This window comes from Psittacula echo, assembly GCF_963264785.1.
Source record: "Psittacula echo genome assembly, chromosome: 1".
NCBI classification, from domain to species: Eukaryota; Metazoa; Chordata; class Aves; order Psittaciformes; family Psittacidae; genus Psittacula; species Psittacula echo.
The window spans coordinates 39898535-39914466 of NC_137735.1; the positions used below are offsets into that span (position 1 = coordinate 39898535).

Here is a 15932-nt window from a genome sequence, read left to right on the forward strand (position 1 = left end):
TACTTGCATATTTTAGTGTTTAGGATCAAACTGACCCTCACTTTGTCAGTGTTAATGGAAGCCATAATGTGCTGGTACTCTCCAGATCAACATGAAAATTTATATTAAAAAAAAAAAAAAAAAACAGCAAAAAAAGTACATATTTGAAATTGTGTATTTAAGTTTTCATTAAGACTTATTCAGCAGCATAGATGGTATGCAAGAATGCCTCTTGGGTGTAATACGCAAGCCCCAGGCTGGAATGTTTCCAACAGGATGTAAACCACAGTCCTCAAGCCTGCACTTTAAAAAACATATTACTTAGCACACTGCTAACAAATGTCAACACAAAAATGCACTGCTGTAATGACTGCATTTTACAAGAGAGGGAGGGGTAGATATTTGAACAGTTTTTAAAAAAACAAAAATTGAGGCTGGAGGAAGGGAAATCAATACACAGATGCATTAGACAAATATTTATTCAAAGGATTAAAAGCACTGGTGATCATTACAAATTTGATATATTAAAAATTCAATGCTGTACAAAACATACATATTAGGTCTGATATCTGTGAGTCCACAGAGACCAGGTCTGAAGACCTGTGCTTTCAGGTCTTCCCAGAAGTGTTGCTTGATGTTTTCAACAATTCTGAGGTTTCTTCAATTCTGAAAATAAATTTTGTTTACACACACACACACTTATTAAAATATGGTAAGAAATAACTGACTTGCCTTTAACTTTCTAATGTACCCAAAATATTAACAAGCATAATGAAACCTTGTTTCCACTCATCCCCACTTTTCCTCTGCAATTGGTTTGTATTTTAAATATCTATAAACCTTAACTATACATAAAGTAATCTACACAATAAAATTAAATCACAAAAAAGGCTACAGCGTTTTTGAGGCCAGGCCCTTATAGAATAGAAAATCTCTTGCTAAAGAAACATTACACAGCAATGCATTTCTCTGCAAGTATAATAAAAATATTTCTTACAAAAAGAAATTCATTACATATCTCAGGACTAGTATCAAATACACCTTAGAGTCATCAAAATGCTTAAGATGAAACTGGTTTTACTTTACTCTAAATAACAAAAACAGAGTTAAGGTAATGGAAGGAAAGTTGCAAGTACCTGGGATTTCCTACCAGAAGATAAATAATATTTCAATTCCTTGTCAACCAGATTCTAAGCATCCTTTAATCTCTTCAATCTCTAGTTAATACTATTAAGAATGTTTTCTACTGCTTTTTAAAAACCAAAACAGTGACTCATCCCACAAATACAGAACTGTAAGTGGATTTATTATCCAGTGGAGTCATAAGGAAATGCCACACCTGATGTAGAGACCTTTGAGGTTTGGAACACATGTACCTTCGCTATATGCCTCAGTCCAGTACAACTCCCTCATGGGAAATGAATTACTGCTGCCCTTTCCTATTACTTACATTTTACTTATCCTTTCCATTCTTTGTCTTGTTGTCTCCTGCAATTTAAAAGCAACCAAGTTAGTGAACTCTTCAAAGCTAACATTCTTCAGCTAGACTTTCAACCTAAAAATTCATACGGAAGATGTGACTTTAAGCCCTGCTTGCTAAAGAAACATCAGAAAACATACCAAAAAGATTTTTATGAGACAGACCTAGATACAGCTTTGCAGTTTCTCTGTTTTTCACTAGTAGTATATACAACTAAAACTAAAGCTTACTTGTTCTCTTGATCTCAGAACAGAAATCAACTAAGCATTTGACAGTTTTACTTACCTTTGAAATGTCTGTCAGATCATGAGAATTAATGGTCACAGCTTTGGGAGATGGGTCTGTGGATAATAGTGAACTGTATCCAGACAGCTGATGAAGACACTCTGGCATCTCATCCTTCCTCTCTGTATCTATGCAGAAACAGTTGGGTTTGGGTCACCTTTGACTTTTGCTCTCTTATTGCAAGGTCAGCTATCAAACAAGCTTGATTTACAGTATGTAATAACAGAAGAGAATGCATTGTTTAGAGACAGAAAAAGAAAAGCTAGTGGTGAGAGTCTAAAATAGGTTTTCTCATTTGCTTAAAATAAGATAAATGCTGTCCAGAATGTGTAACACACATAAGGCAAATTCCAAGGAGATTACTGGGAATGCTACCTTTATCCTGATTACAATAAAATCAACACTTAAAGTGTAATTACCAGGTCAAACATTTAATAGTAACTTAAAATAGTTTATGTTCTTTTTATTGTAAACTGCCTGTTCAAACATGTCATTAATTTGTGCTAAGTAACCTGTCTTATAAGCAGCAGAAATAAAAAGATAATATCACCTTCTTGCTTAAAAGGTGGACGAAGGTCTGCGTGTTTCCCTAGCTCTCTTCCTGCTGGCATAAGCTTAGCACCCATTTAGCAGAAAGAGACTTCTCTTTTTACCTTGGGAAGGCTCTGACACTCTTTGCAATTTTAGAATACTATTGCTGGAGAACAGAACTTAGCATTTGGAAAAAAAGTGATCCCTTGCTCTTCTTCTAGTAGAGCCACCATCTATGGATCATACCTTTAGAACTTTTCTAGCTATATTATCCTGTATTTAAAATAATATTATGTTACTTCTAATTTATTAAAATTAAAAACTGTTTCTTCTGTACAACTGTTATTCCTGAGGAACACTAAAACCAAAAAGAACATGAAAGCATTTCAAGTACTGTATGTATCAGAAGACTTAAGACTGGCCATGTAACTCGTATGCCTAAAATTTCCTGAATCGTATTTTAGAAAAGCAGGAATAACAGGAATTCAGAGAATTCCAGAAGTCTGAAAACATGAAAATTCTTTTCTAAACACTATCAGCCTGCTTGCTGATTACAAAGACCTCAATTGTCAGTAACATACCACTAAAGTTATGAAAGGAAATAAAGATGTTGCAACTTTCCAAGGTCTGTGAAAAGAAGGTCCCATTTCTGAGACTTGAAAATTAAAACAAATTTTGCCATAACCAAGAAACTGCCTTCCTAATTTCCATGAAAACTGAATTACTGAGATTCCCTTTCAGTTTCAGTGCAACAGCCCACCACTGGACAAAAAACACCTAACAAGTGAGAAAGGGAAACAATATCCTCCTTACTACTGTTTGTAGGAATAACAACTGCCATAAAGGAAACAGGACAAATAAATAAAGAGAATGATGCAGATTGAGGGAGACAGAAGAATTAAAAACATTCCACAGACCACAAGTAATTTCTTTCTCACTTCAGGCTGTTTCATTTACTACTTGTACATTAGCAAAAAGTTAGAAAGGATGAAAAGACTTTGTCTTGATCTTCAAAATAAGAGTTCAACAAAAATACTAGTTGGATAGCCAACTCTTTCAAAACGGATGAAACTATAGCAAATATTCAGCAGTGAGTTGGAAAATACCACAGACTGTGAATAAAACAGCCCTGATTTGTCCCAAGCAATTATAAAAGCAAAAAACATAATCAAAATAGTGTCACATTTATGATGACAACAAAGCTGTGGAAGCAAGTATCATTTGTGTTTATGAATAGTTTACTTTAAAAAATTATAACTCCTTTGAAGTGCAGATAACATTGTTTTTCACAGCTTTAACTACAGCACCTTAATTAAATTCACATCTTTATGATTTTTAGTAGTTATTTGTAACTATTAATTACTATATGTTTTCAATAATGCTTTAAAAACTATTTCAGTAAGCACAGCTGCTAAAGAATAAATTACAAACACGAAACAACTGACAGGTTAACTTGTAGTTCGCAGCATCCATTTAAATTCAGAGGTCACTGAACTGCAACTGTCTACTTAAAAAACACTTTTTTAGTTAAGGTCAGCAAGAAGTGTTTAGCATATGATGTTAATTAAAAATATAATCACTAATACTCACCAGGGGAAACTGGAATCCTACTAAAAGAACCTTCTTGACTTAAACTGTTTAACTCTGTAGGTAACTCTCTCTGAAATACAGATTTACTATATTTTAGCCATACACTTTATTTAAATCATCTTTTGACTAAATAAAAGTATATTTAAGTACTTTGTAATTTCGCACTTAAGTACTAAAATTAAGTAATTTAAGTACTAATGTATGCATTTGCTACACCATCCAGATATACTGGGACTGGACAGATGTCTTTACAGGACTGAAAAAAACCCAACATTTCCATACATACATTGCATTTGAAAAGTAGATTATTGCTGTTTATAAACAGTTCAAAACCAAGTCCAAATATAGTGAGATAGCCCAGGTATCAGCAGAATGAACAATCAGACCGTTCTTGGTCTGTGCTAACAATTACATCTTGACATTGTCTGCTTTTACCTTAACAAAATAAGCTTACCTTCTACTTTCAGTTGATGTTCAGAAATGCAGCTCCTCAGTCCTAGAAAAATTAGCCTATACATGAACTGAAATTCATGCCACGTGTTTAGAACTCAAAAGTATATTTTAGGCTAGTTTCCCAGGCTCCTAAATGAGAGAGGGCTCTTTTAAGAAAGGTTCCAAATTTAACTCAATCTAGCTTAGAAAAGGTTGTTGAAGGAAGCAAAATCGTACTAACAATAAACGTTTTGCAGTGCAATTTTCTGATTTCAAAATAAAAAAACCCAACACTCACACAACATCTGGATTTTTTTTTCACCAGTGTGTTATCATTATGATTTGAAATCTCAGCCTTTGGTAAAGTATATCACTTTATATCCTGCAGTAACTACATCAGTTAACAGGGGAATATTACACCCAAATAAGTGAATGATGGAGAAATAGTAGGTATTGTATAAGAAGCCAGAAAAAGACTGTAATAATGGATACATTTGAGAGACCTGCACTGACTACTTCTGCTCAATTCTTTCCATTGAAATCAATTTGGTAGCTTTCAGACCTTCTCAGAGCTAAATGCACAGCTGCAGCTACTTTGGCAGCAATGCAAGACAGATCTTAGTGTTCTTGCTATGCTGGCTAGATGCCAAAAATTCCCTGAAAAGAAAAAAAAAAATAAAAATGCAAGAGTAAGAAGAAAGGAGTAATTCTGAATTGTTTCTCTATATGTGAAGCACAACTTGGATGGAATTTCACAAAACAAAGAAGCAGCAATTCGCCGGGCCAAAGGATTATTTCTTGGCAGTTTTCAAATGCCTATTGCAAAAAAGTTAGGTTTTGAAGACTTTTTTTTTTTTTTTAAACATATAAAAGCCAGCTTATTTTGCTTTGAAAAAAGGACAAGCAACAATGCCACACAAATCACATTCAAAATTCTTTCAGCAGTGACTTCCTTCAGTAACATGCAGTACAGAAATATAATTATCTTATTGGAATTTTTAAAGTGGTATTAAAGTTAAGTATTTTCTAAATATTTTCCAAATGCTATTTCAAACCTCTGAACAACTGAAATAAACTGTTACTGAAGTAATAATAAACCAAATTTACAGAAAATAACAAGCCTAGTCTGAAACAGACTTTCCCGTGCTCCTACCTCATAACAGCAACAAGTATCTCTTGGAGAATACACTTCTACCCAAGAGCAAAACTATGGCTATTCAGCTGAAGGCCTTTTGAGACTGCTGGCAGACAAAAGTATTATCACTGGTGGTGTTATTTGGACTTATAACCATTGATAATTACAATATCCATACAAAATTGATTCCAAATTGTAAATCACTTTAGCTGCTACTAACAAACTCTGTTTAAAACATAAGTGACTGAGAATGTCAATCCTTATCATATGAGTACAGCCTTTAGAAATAACCTAGTGACCAGTCTGAACACTTCTTCATTTTGAGACTTTACATAACTAGAACACTTGCAAGTCACACAGAAAAAATGTGTCTTGTATACATGTATTAGCGACACTCTGAAATCTGCAGGGCCGGCAACACACACAGAGCTTCTGGTTACAAGTAAATTCAACAATTTTTACAATTACAGAGACAAATGCAATACTGATCAAGTATTTTCCACAAGGGTTTTCAGCTTCTGGAAAGTACCTGACAGCACCTGAAGGATATACATGAGATACTTAAGCAAATACACTTTGAAATTAAGCATATGATCACAAAATTGATGCTATGGTTCACTGCATTTCAGAATACCTACATGTGCACATACGTAAAATTATATAATTCACATACAACTACTTTATCGCTCTCTACAACTACCTGAAAGAAGGATGAAGTGAGAAGGTCACTGGTCTCCCAAGTAACAAGTGATAGGACAACATCTGCCTTAAACTGCACCAGGGTAAGTTTAGATTGGATATTACGAAAGGGTGAAGGGCCAGATATTTGAATGGGCTTCCCAGGGAAGTGGCAGAAACTCTGTCCCTGGAAGTGTTCAAAATCTGTGTAGACGAGGCCTTCAGTGACACGGTTTAGTGGTGGACTTGGCAGTCCTGAGGTAAAGTTAGGACTTGGTGATAGACTCACAGATAGAATCAATTAGGCTGCAAAAAATTCTTTAAGATCATCAAGTCCAGGCTCTAGATCTTATAGGTGTTTTCCAAACTAGTTGATTCTACAATTCTACAGGGACCTTTCAACAGCATGAAAAACAACAGAGCCTTAATGCAACAAAATACATGATTTGCTTTTACAAATATGCCCAATGTAGCCACATCACAACTGTAGCACTTTCACACATTTAAAAATGCAACGAATATCATGATGAGAAATAGGAAAGGGGGAAAGAGGAGGGTAAAAAAAAAAAAAAAATAAAAGAAAAAGGAGAAAGACTATCAGGTTTGGGCTAAAAATTTTAAAGAGCCACAAACTAAGAACAGGACTAAAATAACAACTTTTCCATTAAAATTGTATTTTCCATTAAGCATGCCATCTATTTTTGTCAACATTAGTTATATAGAATGAAGACAATCTTCCAAAGGGAGTATCTGTATCTGATTAGTTTGGAGAATTAAAAAAGAAAAAAAAGAAAATTACATTCAACAGCAACAACATTTGCAGTACAGTATAAGAAATTGAGAAATACACATACCAGAACAAGGAAAACCTTAAATGTATCACTAGCATGATGAAAACCTCTACAGAAATATTAAGCTTTCAACGACAGCATAAGTCTTTTCAAAAGCTACCTTCTGTAAGTTCATGAGGAGATAAAACACACATGATCATTACGATTGAAAATAAGCTTCACTATACCTGCTTCTCCTGCAAGAAAACAATTTCCAATGGAGAGCTTTGCTTCACAAAGCATAAGAAAACAGCAAAACAATTAAGAAAAAAAATACCACCAACTCCATAAAGAGCAGTTCCATTCAGACCATGCTTTTAAAAATAGCAAAAAAAGCATATATAGGAGGCAGAAAGAACAGAAACAGGCCAACAACATTGCATCTGGGCCATTTTCGTTATAGAAATAAAACAGAAGTTAACATACCTTTTTGGACTGCAACAACAGTTCTCTTTCAAGAAGCAAAACTCGACTCAACAAGTTATTCCAGTCCTTCTCGTCTATGATCACCTTTCCTTCCAGTTTCTCTTCTAAAACATGCAGTTTATCTTCCATCCAATCCAGCTTATGAAGCTTTTCCTGGCAATCAGCAAGCTGACTCTTCAGGGCCTCAATCTGAGAATTATCTTCTATGATCTGAAAATATGGACAAGAACATGTCCTCTGATTTCAAAACAGACATAATTCAGCAATTGATTAATGAAATCAAATGAAACATTCTTAAGTTCAGTAATCAGATTCTGCTATATTAGAAAATTATTTCTTTCGCAACTGCCATAATGCTCCTGTTCATGGAACTCGGCTTTTAAAAGAAACTGTTGACAGAACTGGCTCTTGAAAGGACAGTAAAATTTAATTGACTTTTTTCAACTTTTTCAATATATTTATTATATATCTATTAGTTACACTTGAGGAGGATCCAGCTACCCTGTTAAAAACTTTATCCCTTTAGAAAAGTCCTGTAAGAAAAGAATACATGCTGACAGCATCTTAAAATAGAAATTCTTACTTGTTCACAATTAACTTCGACAACATCATGATCTAGGCATAATCCTTCTTCATTACCTCCTTGTGCTGGAAGCGGTAATGGATGAAGGTCACCACTAATTTCATTTCCTGAGTGCCGTTCTACTAAAGGCTTCTTTTGAACATGAAAAAAAAAAAAAAATTTCAATTCATCAGACAAGCAACTGAACAACCCTAAAAGACCTATCATTTTCATATTTATTTGAATCTGAAAATCTTATCCCAATTGGTTGCTAAACAGACAGCAACAGCAGAGAGATTTTAATTTTAAAAAATCATATAGACATGAAAAACAGTAAACCAAATATGCATACACTTTACCGTATGTACTGTGTACCTTGGTTTTCTTCCATAAACTGTAGTTAAAGCATTAATGTCCTCTCCTATTGTAAGAGTTGTTAGATTTCCAAGTGTGGACTGAGAGGTACGAAACTTACCTTATATATTAACATACGTATAGACTGGTCAAACATCAACATTGCCACTCAAACATTCAAAACCAGAAAAGTTTAAGTAGTTTAAGATTAGAACTCTTTTCCTGACAACTGTCAGCAAAATAACCCCACTAATCACATTTCATTTGCTTTGAACACTTCCCTTAGAGAAAGAAAAATAAGAGACAAATTCTGCTTTCTTTCCAGGTGTATCAAGTCCTGTGATTGCTACCTGTCACAAAATAAAACAGATTACCTAATGATTAAGAACGCACAATTACTAGTTTTGTACAACATATTAAGACTTAGATTCCTGGATGTTTTAGTGAAACTGAAACTCTCCTCTTCTAGGGAACTCTTAATACACTCACATATACCCCCATTCAGTACGACCATTCAACAACCAGAAAATAAATTATTCCAAATATTTCCTTTGTTAAGTTTTCCTCATGCCTGAAAGCAGTATTTTCTTCCTAAATAGAAATCATCCACAGTTAAATGGGCAGATTCCGAAAAGTTTTGTATAATTTTACTTTGCACCCTTTCAGCATTAAACACTAGGAAAGTGGTCTCCTCCACAGGCCAAGAGTACCACAACATATAAGATCAAGCATTACTCTTGTAAAACCAAAGCCAAGAGGAAGATTACATTAAGAAACCTTTGCTTAAAAGATTCAGACAAAAGAGCAAAAAGTGTTTTGAAAGCTGTATTGAAAACACTGCAATGTTAGACAAAACACACTTTAATCTCCAAACAGCATTTTTTTTTCAAATTGCGTTTTCATTCCTGTCCCTCCATTTAATTTAAACAGCAAACAATAGGGCTACATCATTACCACCAAGGCTTTAAGATCAACTAGTCAGAACAAGAGAGAAGCATATTTCATATTTCTATATTTCAGCTATAATTTCAGTCAACCACACTTCTTCAAGAAAAGGAAAAAACAAACAAACAAAGAACACCAAACACAACCCAAACAAAGAACACCAAACACAACCAACAAAACAAAAAAAAAAAACAAAAACAAAACCAACTGGTCTGATTAAGCATTATAACCTAAATGAAAGCACATCTTCCAGAAAGAGCCCGACTTGCTACAAATAAGATTAACCTTTAGATATACAACATAAAAATTATTTTCATACCTGTTTGGAGTTCAGAGCACGGTCACTAGTATCAGTAATGACATTATCACAATTTGACCTTATTTCAGATTTAAACAATCTGGGTTTTTTCCTTGTTTGAGATTTAACCTTCAAAGTGAAGAGGAGAAAATATTATGCTTGTAACACAGAAACATAGAAATATTTTCTGGAGTGCAGGGAGGTGATACAGACACATGGACACAACCCATGACAACACTCAAATTTACAGAGAAAATGGATCTGGAAGTGAATGCCGTATTCATACATTCAATGCCTATACGAGGTTGCATCAAAGCTGGTCGTAAACAGAAAACAATTTGCCCCAGAGCTGAAAAACAAGCAAATACAAAAAAGGTAGTTATGCCCCAAAAGTGACAAATTAAGTATACGGCAAGTATAAGTAACAGTCCTGAAGACTGTTACAAACTCAAATGAAACAAAATCCTGTAAAATATGAAAACAGAAAATTTCTTTCCTTAAAGAAGACTGATACACAGCTTACACCGATAAAAATGACTTAACAATGCAAAACAAATATGATGAAAATAATCAGATTTGAGATGTATTTGTGTTTCAGTGGTATACAAGTGTCATGTTTAATCTAAATGTTACCAGAACTTTAGCATATCTGATGGTTGCTTTGTTTTTAAATCAACTAGCAAAGTCTAATTCACTACGTCAAGAAGAATAAAATAAATCACTTCTATTACAAAATACTGGATTTATCTTTTTTTGTTTGTTTGTTTATACTACAATGCATTACCAGCTTTGTGTCTTTCATATACTTGATAGGACTCAAGCATCTGACAACAGAACTTCATACTAATTTTTCCCCCTATTTTGACCATCAGCAATGCTACATCTAAAAGAAGCAGGTGTTCAGATTCTACCTGCAGCATCAAGCATGTCAAAAGAAACTTATAATAAAGTTACCATTTAATCAGTACCTTATTCGAGTTACTTAATTCCTTATGTTTTATTACCACACAGTTGATAATGTCACAAGCAATCTGCATTTTTCTTTCCGCAAAGCCAAACTGAAGAAACTGCTGTTTTGTTAAAATTGGTTTATATTGAAATTGATCTCGAAGAAGCTGCAACAAAATAAGAGTCTGCTTCACTTTCAAAATCACCATGCAACCTGTTGCAGAAATGGCATGCTCAGGTTCTTATTTTCTACAATCTTTTCTTTCATTCTGCACTTCAGCAGTTAAACCTTTTAACATTTCGTTATTTATATATTCTCAGCCATTTCTTCTAACTAGACTTTAAACATACCTCCTCCAAAACATTTCGTTCACAACACTCTTGTAAAGATTAAGTCACATTCTTAAGATTCACAAAATAAATTATTTTAGACATTAATATTTAAAGAGTCAAACAAAAACTTCTCAAAGTGAATGCACGATAAGAAGTTGCATTAATCTCAGCAAATACATCAGAGGGCTAAGTAAGGCTCCCACACAGCCTCTTTATAAAGGAGTCTCTGTTCTCCGCGGGGCGCAAACTAGTCTGAATAAGCTAATATTCGTTAACACACCAAGCCACCTTTTATAAAAATGTGCTTATGGACATTTTTAAGAAGAGTTAAAAAATTATTTTCATTCAGTTACAAATTTTATCCCAATTTTTAAGCTGTAAAATATTGGACTTTATATATTAATACAGCATGGTGTTTTAAAATACCTGTATTTCTTAACATTGTTTTCATTATGATCATTGAAGTTTGAAGTGATTTTTTGCTGTTTATGATTTCTTCTAAGGTCACTTCTATAAAACTTATTGTGTATTAAACATTTCAGCATTATTCACAACTAACATACACTCTTACTGTTTCTGCCATTGTCTCAACACTGAGATTTGGCTAACAACATCCATCTTCATTTTCATAAAAATTTATATAAAGACTTACCACACAGTGACTTACTACACATCTTAAATCCTAACAGAATTGCTATTTACATTCATTGCAAAAAAAGCCTTTTATTTTCTAGTAAAATTTATACTAGTTGTTTAATTTTTACAATGCCATACTCAAACCTATGTTTCTTCTGTGAAGAATATAAAGGCAGATACCTTGTAAACAGCTTCAATAAAACGCAAGTCACTCTTTGCAGTGAGTTCCACATCACACTTTACCAAAAGCTCTGCTATGTAAGTTGAAAAAGATGTAAAAGAATAGCTGATGATAGGTAAAAATGCAGCTGGATCACCTTTTACTAGCCTATTGAGAAACAAAAGTACTTTACACAGCAGAAGACAACAAAGCCTTTCATTATATGAATTCAAACATTCAGTTTAAAAGGTGTTTTAATAGAGACAGCATGTTATGTCCAAGTATCTCCTTAATTTCTTTCTTTTTTTTTTTTTACCCAGGCATCTCTCATTCAGCAGTCTTTACTGTTATCTGCAAAACCTCGAAACATTTTTGTGACTCTCATAATTTTAACATTGTCCAGTCTAAAGCTCACCAGCACTGTCATCTTGACATTCAACGCTTTTTTCTTCAATATCTGCAAAACGAAATTTGCTAGCAACTACAGAGAAATTATAAAGGTGAGAGATTAATCAAAGAAAAGAGAAAAACAGAGAAGAAAAAATGGGCAAGATAGCAATATACTTCAGTGTACATTGAAGATACACTTCATTATTATTATGAGGATTCTCAGAACAGCAAAACTACATCCTTTTATCTTCCAGTTCACATGTAGCAAACCCCAACTTCCCACAGACATACGCTTGGCTTATTCATCACTGGGTACAATGCCAATATTTATACATATCTTGTTTACACATCTTCCTGTCATCATATATTAGCATAAATTTATTTACACTACTGCTTACACTCTATAATCCACATCTCTTGGATAATTTATCAAGCGAAGTCCTTGCTCTATTTTTCTTATGCTTCCTTTTAGGTCTCCTGTTGCCATTATTCCAAATACTATTCTTCTCTCAGATTATGAAAGAAATGCAATTATCCTCCTTAAAAAAAAAAATAAAATAAATTATAAAATGCAAACGAGTTATCACTGAAATTCAAAGGGTTTTGCTCCTCTTTTCTAGACATGACTATTTCCAAAGTGCTACAGTACAGCACAGAGCTACAGCTCAATACCAACTAATATCAGTCATCATCATTAATTCTAAATAGGATCAATTACTAATCCTCAACCCGATCAACTATCAAAGATCTTTAAATATATCTGAAAGCATTTAAAGGATTTAGTGCCAGTTAAATCCACTAAAACTGAGTGAAAACAAGTTTCTTCTCTGTTTTAATGGAGCAGAAAGTCCACAAGCAGTGAAAAGCTTTTGCATTTTTCAGTTTTGAATGCTGCTTATTCTTTTGTTCACCTGGCCCCAAGCTCACTGGCCAAGAGAGCAATGCTTGGATGTGTAAACATGGGAAGACAGGCTAACAACTCACCACAGACAACACTTTTGTATCTAGATGATCCATTAAATACACCTAAAAGTGTTCATGGGGAAGAGGGTAACAGACTGCCTAAATATTTCAAAATAGGTACAAGTTTATTGGTATGATAACTAAAAGGTCCCTGTTTAACTTCTACATTGTAACACCAGTTGAGAACTCACTTTTAATTTACTTTGCAGAAGAAACAAACTCATCTAAGGTCTTGGTGCAAAATACAGAAAGGTGCCTTTCTCCCTGCAGAACTACCCTGCAAAGAAACTGAAGACTTCAAGAAAGTGGGGGGAGGGAGAAAAAAGGGGGCAAAGCGACAAGAGAATTAGCAAAGCATGAAATCACCACCATCCAAACCAGATTTTACATCTATCAAAGGGATACATAAGTACAGGAAGCTCCTACTTTTAACACGTTATACCAAACAAAACTGATTAGTAAATTCTCAAATGGAAGAGGAGACTGGGGAATACTGGCAACTCCACCCGGCTGGCAGACAGTAAATTAAACACCTGCAGCAGTACCTTCAAATATCAGTACTAATAACTATCTTAAAGAACCCTATCCTCACTCCATTGCTTCAAAATACAGTTATATTTAGAGACAGGCTATTAGTACTATTTAATCTATCTTGCAATCATTTGTTTATAAGCAGCCAATATTAATTAGCTCTTCTCCAACACAAGGCTTTAAAAGCACAGACTGGGTGACTGCCCAGCTCTTAAGTCACAATTAAAAACAAAGAGCTTGCATTATAGTAATCTGGACAGGCTGATAGGACTTGAGAAAGCCTATTAGCAAACTGCCAAACTCTGTTTTTTCAATGGTTTAGAGAAAAAACAAGGGTAGGGGAGGGAGAGAAAACATTAGTGAAAGCACAGAAGTAGAGATTGACTCTTCACAAAAACAGCTCTCCTTCCTCACAACCTTGAGATCTGCTTGTGACTAGCTTAATCCACTACCTTACTTCCCCCAAAAGCCTCAGTAATGGTTTCAGCTATAAAGCCTTAGAATAGAAATTTAATGCTCAATTTTCTGCTTAGAACCTGAGAGATAATTGCCTGCCACTGTCGACACTGAATTTCTTTTCTTGACACAAAACATATACTTTAAGCCAACCAATCCAAGCAGTAAAGAGGCATTACCAGAAAGCATGGAAGAGATATCCTTGATACAGCATTTTATATAATTTTTCTTGCTGACACCTGAGATTCAGACCAAACACTCCGAAGAAATTATAGTAACTCTGACAGGTACTCCAGTCTGCAGCCTTGTTATTTGGTCATATTCATTAAAGCAATCAGTCTTCCTGAAAGGGACTTTTTGACCACACACATCTACTCCGGAGGGGAGAGGCAGGAAGCAAACCAAACCAATCAAAGAAAGAAAATAAATGCCAACAAAACCCACAACACCACCAAACAGTTAAAGCTTGCACTCATAATGGTATAGGTTTGTTTTGGGGGGATTGCCTTTCCCTCTCCTGCCCCTCTTCTTGCGTCTCTATGATGCTTAAATCAACACTCATCAAGAAGATGAAGGAACATCTTCACATGTGTTCTGCCCTTTTAAAAGTACTTTCTTCCTATTAATTATCAGGTTCTTGCTCTTTAATCATTAGGTTCATGACAAATATAACTACACAATACTCTTTGTTAAAGGCTAGGGACAATTCAACCTCAAGCATTTGGAAACTGAGGCAGCGGGTTTTCCCACCTCACCTTACAAAGTGATCCACCCTACGGTTCTGCCAACCTAACCAGATCTCAAGACAAATCTCAAAGAGTCTGTTCTAAAACTGAAGCACTAATCTGCAACGCAAATACTCACAGAAGACACTCTCACAGGAATTCACCTAACCATACAGGCTGTTTCCCAAAAGTATCAACAATCCTTTCTACACCACGTCTCTAGATGTAAAAACTGGCAACTGCCATTACTACAAACTACATAGGTTCGGAGATCATATAAAGAACAGTTAAGTTGGTAGAAAAATAATACTTTGGGAAGGTGTACATTGTAAAAAGTGGCATATAAGTTTTGCCTGTAAGAATTCATGACAGAACAGTTACAAAACATTGGCTACCCAGAGTAAAATCAGGTATAACAAAGTTTTAACATAAAACCACATATAGAGAACAACTCTCAAAATTGCTTATTCAAAGAGGCAATGGATGTCAAAAAAAAACCCAACCAACACACAAAAAAACCCACCCAACCCACACCAAAAAAAACCATGCAAGCTACCAAATATTTTAGAGTTGTAAACACTGAAATGCCTAACGAAAAAGACTTCTGACTTTTTATTATTCAGATGATCCTTAAGGTCCCTTCCAACCTAGTTTACTACGATTTTGTGACTCTTCTGTTACATGGGGAGGGTAACACCAAAATCATCAAACAGTGGACTTCAAACATGCCAGCTGCTGCAGACACACTCCAGACACACACCATGTTTGCAAACGAGTGAACCGCACAAGGAACTGCACGTCGCAGGCCGGTTGCCCTGGGCGCCATCAAAACACCGGCAGAAAAAAAACCAAAACCGTGTCCCCGCCGCGGGCAAGGCCGGGCCCGGGCCCGGAGCCGCGCCAGCGCGCCGAGCCGAACTCGTAGGAGCGGGACGCGGCGGGCTCCCCGGCCGCCACTGCTCCACCCTAAACCCGCGGAGGCCAGGCCTCCCCCGCTCTACCCCGCAGCTCACAGTCCCTGAGGAGAGAGAGTGCTCTGGGCTCGGAGCCAGCCCCTGCCCCGAAAGCATTCCCGACGCTCACCCGCACCCACTGCCGCCCCTGCTGCTGGACCCCGCCTCCCGCCGGGCCATCTGCTCCGAAAAGCGGCTGCCCCGCTGCCTCTCCTCAAGACCGCAGCAGCGGCCAAACAGTGGCGGGCACAGACCAAATCTACCGCCGTAACACCCAACAGCGGCTTCCGCTTCCTGCGCTTCCCGCCGCGG

The 15932-nt window shown here is 35.7% G+C and overlaps 1 protein-coding gene across 3 annotated transcripts; it reads right to left on the reverse strand.

The window, feature by feature from the left end:
- Positions 1–483: 483 nt before the first annotated feature.
- Positions 484–15883, reverse strand: CEP44 (centrosomal protein 44). 3 transcript variants are annotated; one of them, XM_080618397.1, is made up of 11 exons: positions 15751–15883; positions 12391–12531; positions 11623–11770; positions 10494–10640; positions 9547–9654; positions 7950–8081; positions 7367–7576; positions 3866–3935; positions 1745–1872; positions 1430–1467; positions 484–645 (listed from the first exon to the last, which is right to left on the reverse strand). In XM_080618397.1, the coding sequence occupies exons 2-11, from the start codon at positions 12477–12479 to the stop codon at positions 588–590; spliced, it is 1128 nt and encodes a 375-aa protein (XP_080474523.1). In that variant the 5' UTR covers positions 12480–12531; positions 15751–15883; the 3' UTR covers positions 484–587. The 3 variants fall into 3 exon arrangements, with proteins under 3 accessions (XP_080474523.1, XP_080474524.1, XP_080474525.1); XM_080618398.1 differs by lacking the exon at positions 15751–15883 and adding an exon at positions 15428–15443; XM_080618399.1 differs by lacking the exon at positions 15751–15883 and having other exon boundaries at positions 7950–8078; positions 12391–12834.
- Between the last annotated feature and the right edge of the window lie 49 nt (positions 15884–15932).